The following is a 4,244-nucleotide window of genomic DNA, read 5'->3' on the forward strand; positions in this document are numbered from 1 at the left end:
TTTCATGTTTTGATATAGGTGATCTTCAGGTTTTTTTTTTTTGACCAGTAAGGGGATCACAACCCTCGGCTGGTGTGGTCTGCACCACGCTCAGCCAGTGAGTGCACCGGCCATCCCTATATAGGATCCGAATGCATGGCCTCAGCGCTACCAGCACCGCACTCTCCTCGGTGTGGTCTGCACCACGCTCAGCCAGTGAGTGCACCAGCCATCCCTATATAGGATCCGAATGCATGGCCTCAGCGCTACCAGCACCGCACTCTCCTGAGTGAGCCACGGGGCCGGCCCTTCAGCTTTTTATTTAGGGTCAATATTTGACTTTTAAGTAGTTTTCTTCCTTAAAAGTGTTAGAATGAAGCTGAAGAGATTGGTAAGTCCTGATGAACTTCCCAGATTGAAACGGTCTCTGTGCCTGGCGGTCCGTTTCTTCCATAACGGATAAATGAGAATGAACTAAATGTCTAAATTCTTAAAGCCACTGTATTTTTGAGTATCTTTGTTAGGCTATAGAACCTGCCTCTGTGAGTGCAATCTGGACCCTGGAGGAGGATGGAGCCGAATCCCTGCTCCTGGCAGAGGGAGGTGCAGAGCTGGAAGCACGGTCACACCCTCGTGCTTTCCTTCTGCTATGGGGCCCAAAGCCCCTGCAGACTCACCTACCCCAGAATTGAACCAGGCCTGGCACAGTGGTGACACGTGGACAGTTTACAGAGGGGAGAAAAGCAGGGCCATACTGTGGGGCCTGGGTACAGGCTGCCCTTTCTCTTCTTTGGCTGGAGTCCCTTGGAGTGAGCCCTCAGCAGTGGACACAGTACAGCTGGATGCTCCCACTGATCTGGAGCTCCCGCAGTCGCTCCAGTGTCTGCTGGCCCAGGCTGGTGGCCCCCAGCCCCTGTCCATTGAGTGCCAGCTTCAGCCCTCCCTCCTGGCACAGGAGCAGCACCTGGGAAAGGAGGGCATGAGCAGGTGGTGGGCTTCCAGACAGACCCTCCCTTGCCTGCCTGATGCTGTGCTTAGTGAGACCCTCCTCCCCTTAGAGGACACAGACTGGACCCAGAGGGCAACCAGTGCTGGAAAAGAACTGGACGAGGGCTTAGCTTGTCACCAGCCCACTGTGGCCTTCCACAGGGATCTTCTTAGCCCTGGGCCTCAGTTTTACCATCTGTAACTGGGGTTGCTTCCTGTTAACTATGACTGCACATTGGAATCTTTAGGGGAGCTTTTTAATGAAGCTGATACTTGGGCCCCCACTCGCATTAATAAAATCTGAGCTTCTGGGCATGAGATCCCTGACATCAGCATGGAGGGTTGAGGGCCATCACGTGGACATTCTCTCTGCTGTCTGGCTCTGCCTCATGATGTTCACTGTGCCCTCCACCCTGGGACTCATCCCATACTCTCTCAGATCGTTATGGGAATTCAGCTCTGCACCCCCTCCTGAGGGATGTGGCCACTTGGCTCTGACCCACCTCAAAGAATCGCTGGGGGTGAAAGAGGAAGGGGGCCGAGATTAGCTTCTTCCGTCCCCACGGGGAGATCCAGGCCAGAGTTCTGTCTGCGAAGGAAGCCCTGAGCCTCACAGGAACACGGGCGGCCTCGTCCTTCAGGCTCAGAGTGAAACTGCAGGAAGCAGGTGGGAGCAGAGGATCAGCTTCCAAAGCCCTCAGGCCTTCGTTCACTCTGAGGGGAGGGGGGGAGGTGGAAGATTTGGCAGATTCTGCCTCCAGAAACAAGCATTCAGGGCCTGTGACAGGCTCACTGGACACTTGGCCGCATATCAGCTCAGAGAGGTGGAAAGAACACGAGTCCTGGGCAGGCCTGAGATGGAATCCCTGAGTTGCTATCTACTGACTGGACGGTCAAGCGGGTGGGGGTGAAGGAGGGGGAGATTACCTGTCTGAGCCTCAGTTTCTCTTCTTCAAAATCGGATAACTGTGATGATAGTAGTAGTAAACATTTACTAAGCACTAAAACTCTGTGCCAGGCATTGTCTTAAATATTTTACAAATGCTTAGTGGTTAGAGCAAGGCTGCCCAGGTTCAATCCTGGCTATGCTACTTTCTAGTCCTGTGAAATGGGCAAGTTATGTAAAATCTCTGTGCCTCAGTTTCCTCATCTGCAACGTGAGGTCAATAATAGTACTGTACCTGCCTTGTGGGGTTGTCAGAGGAATTAAATGAGTTAAACATGTAAGGTGCTTAGTTAGAACAGCACCTGGCACATAATAAGCACTCAAATAATATCTATTGTTTTAAAAATATTACTACATAATACAATGTCTACCTCATAGGGCCACAAAATGATAGCAATGAAGGAAACAGCAAGGGGTGGGGAGGAGGGAAAGTGGTCGGCTAATGGGCACAAAACTGTGCTATGTACTCTAAGCGAATCACTGTGCACTATATGCATGTATTGAAACAACACACTGTACCCCACAGATATGTACAAATGATTTTTAAAAAAAGGAAATAATGTATGTGAACAATATCACATGCTGGCACACAGTAGGTGTTTTACAGACTCGAAGGTTTGCCTTTCCTTAATCCTCTCACAAATCCTGTGCTCTGAGTTTTATCAGCTCATTTAAGTGACAAGGACAAGAAATTAAATAACTTGCTCTGTTACTAGTAATAGCCGTGGGGCCTTGAGCTGGGATGTGAATCAGGATTCATGACTCCAGATATGAGGGGTCTTTCTACTGCCTGGCACCTGCCTCTCAGATAGGACATGCAGTTCTGTTCATGTCTTGGGAGCTTCCTGTCACCCTCTTTGAAGCACCACACCCAAGGCTGCTGTTGACTGACTCCTCAGCAGGAAGCAGTTGAGAGTAAGAGGAGACACAGGATGCAGGTGTCGGGGCAAAGTAAGGGACAAGCCTGCCTTGGTGGGTTCATTACAGGAGGAGGCTCCATAAATTTCCATGTTTGGTAAGGAGATGGCAAGGGCTCAATGCTGGGTGGAAGCCTGGAAGGGGGGGACCCTGCAGTGGACTGCACGCAGCCTCCCCAGCCTATCATGGTCAGCAGCTGGTCAGGCCCAGCTCCAATCCCCTTACCCCATCCCCCCACCCCAGACAAGGCTTTGTCTTCCCAGTGTCCCCCCACCTCATCCCCATCCAGCACAGCCCTAGACTGGACAATGGACTTCCTCTACATGCCTAGTGGAGCTCTGCTGAAGCCCTTTGAGGTTGGAGCCATACTCTCTACTCAGTGCAGAGCGGAGGTGGAGAAGGCGGGATAGATTTTCACAGCAGATGAATCCCGTGCCCTCCAACTTTCACTCCTTCTGTCCTATTCAAGTCATCAGTTGCTTTCAGAAAACAGCAGCAGCAGCAGCAGCAGCAGCGTTCACTGCAGGTTTGCTAAGTGTCAGGCACTGCACCAAGTCTTGATGTTGGTGGAGCACAGCTGAACTGGCCTATAGGAATGTTCTGCCCAGTCCACAGTATTCTCCCACTATGCAATATTCAAAAATTGAGTTTATTTAAAAGATGGCTTCCAGGTTCTCTTTAAAAATAACCAGAAGATCTGACAGGCAGGGTCTATGGAAATATTCTTTTCACTCTACTACTTTCCCAGCCTGGTGCCTCACTATTTATGGGAACTCTCTGGCCTCTGAGAACACATACATTCATGGCCCTTGAAAAAGAGAAGTTAAGTTACTCATGGAAATATTCTTTTCACTCTACTACTTTCCCAGCCTGGTGCCTCACTATTTATGGGAACTGTCTGGCCTCTGAGAACACATAAATTCATGGCCCTTGAAAAAGAGAAGTTAAGTTACTCGCCGTGTCACTAACTATGTCGCTAATAACCTTGTGACTTTGAGCTAGGACATAAACCTGGTCTCATGCCTCCAAATTTTAGGGAAAGGAGGTATTTTCTCTATCACTAAGCATCTTTCCATTTTCCCTATCCAGTTGGGATTATCTTCCTTCTTTTTCTGATAGGGAAACTCAGACTCAGAGGGGTGTAGTGACTTGCCCAAGATCTCACACTTAACAAGAGGGAAAACCAGGAATCTAACGCAGTTGTGCCTGGCCTTGGAGGCCCCTGCTGCCCTGTGTTGTGCTTTATGCCAGCCCTGATTCACAGGCATGATCAGGAGCTTGCAGGGCAAGGGGTTAGTGAGGTCAGGACTTAAAAAATAAAAACAAACATAAAGCAGGGAGAACATAGGGTGCTGCCCTTACTCCCCCGTCCCCTGCCTCCACCAAGATCATTCTAACACCACCCACATTTGTG

General features: G+C 50.0%; 1 protein-coding gene across 1 annotated transcript in view; it reads right to left on the reverse strand.

The window, feature by feature from the left end:
• Window positions 1-796: 796 nt before the first annotated feature.
• The window catches only part of LGALS12 (lectin, galactoside-binding, soluble, 12), a 10,705-nt gene continuing 7,257 nt past the window's right edge, over window positions 797-4,244 (reverse strand). Inside the window, exons 8-9 of the mRNA XM_008591929.1 lie at window positions 1,470-1,620; window positions 797-943 (exon numbers count right to left, since the gene is read on the reverse strand). Of these exons, the coding sequence (XP_008590151.1) occupies window positions 797-943; window positions 1,470-1,620 (298 nt within the window). The remainder of the gene's footprint in view (window positions 944-1,469; window positions 1,621-4,244) is intronic.

The sequence above is a fragment of the Galeopterus variegatus genome, unplaced genomic scaffold (genome assembly GCF_000696425.1).
Source record: "Galeopterus variegatus unplaced genomic scaffold, G_variegatus-3.0.2 Scaffold7411, whole genome shotgun sequence".
Lineage (NCBI taxonomy): Eukaryota > Metazoa > Chordata > Mammalia > Dermoptera > Cynocephalidae > Galeopterus > Galeopterus variegatus.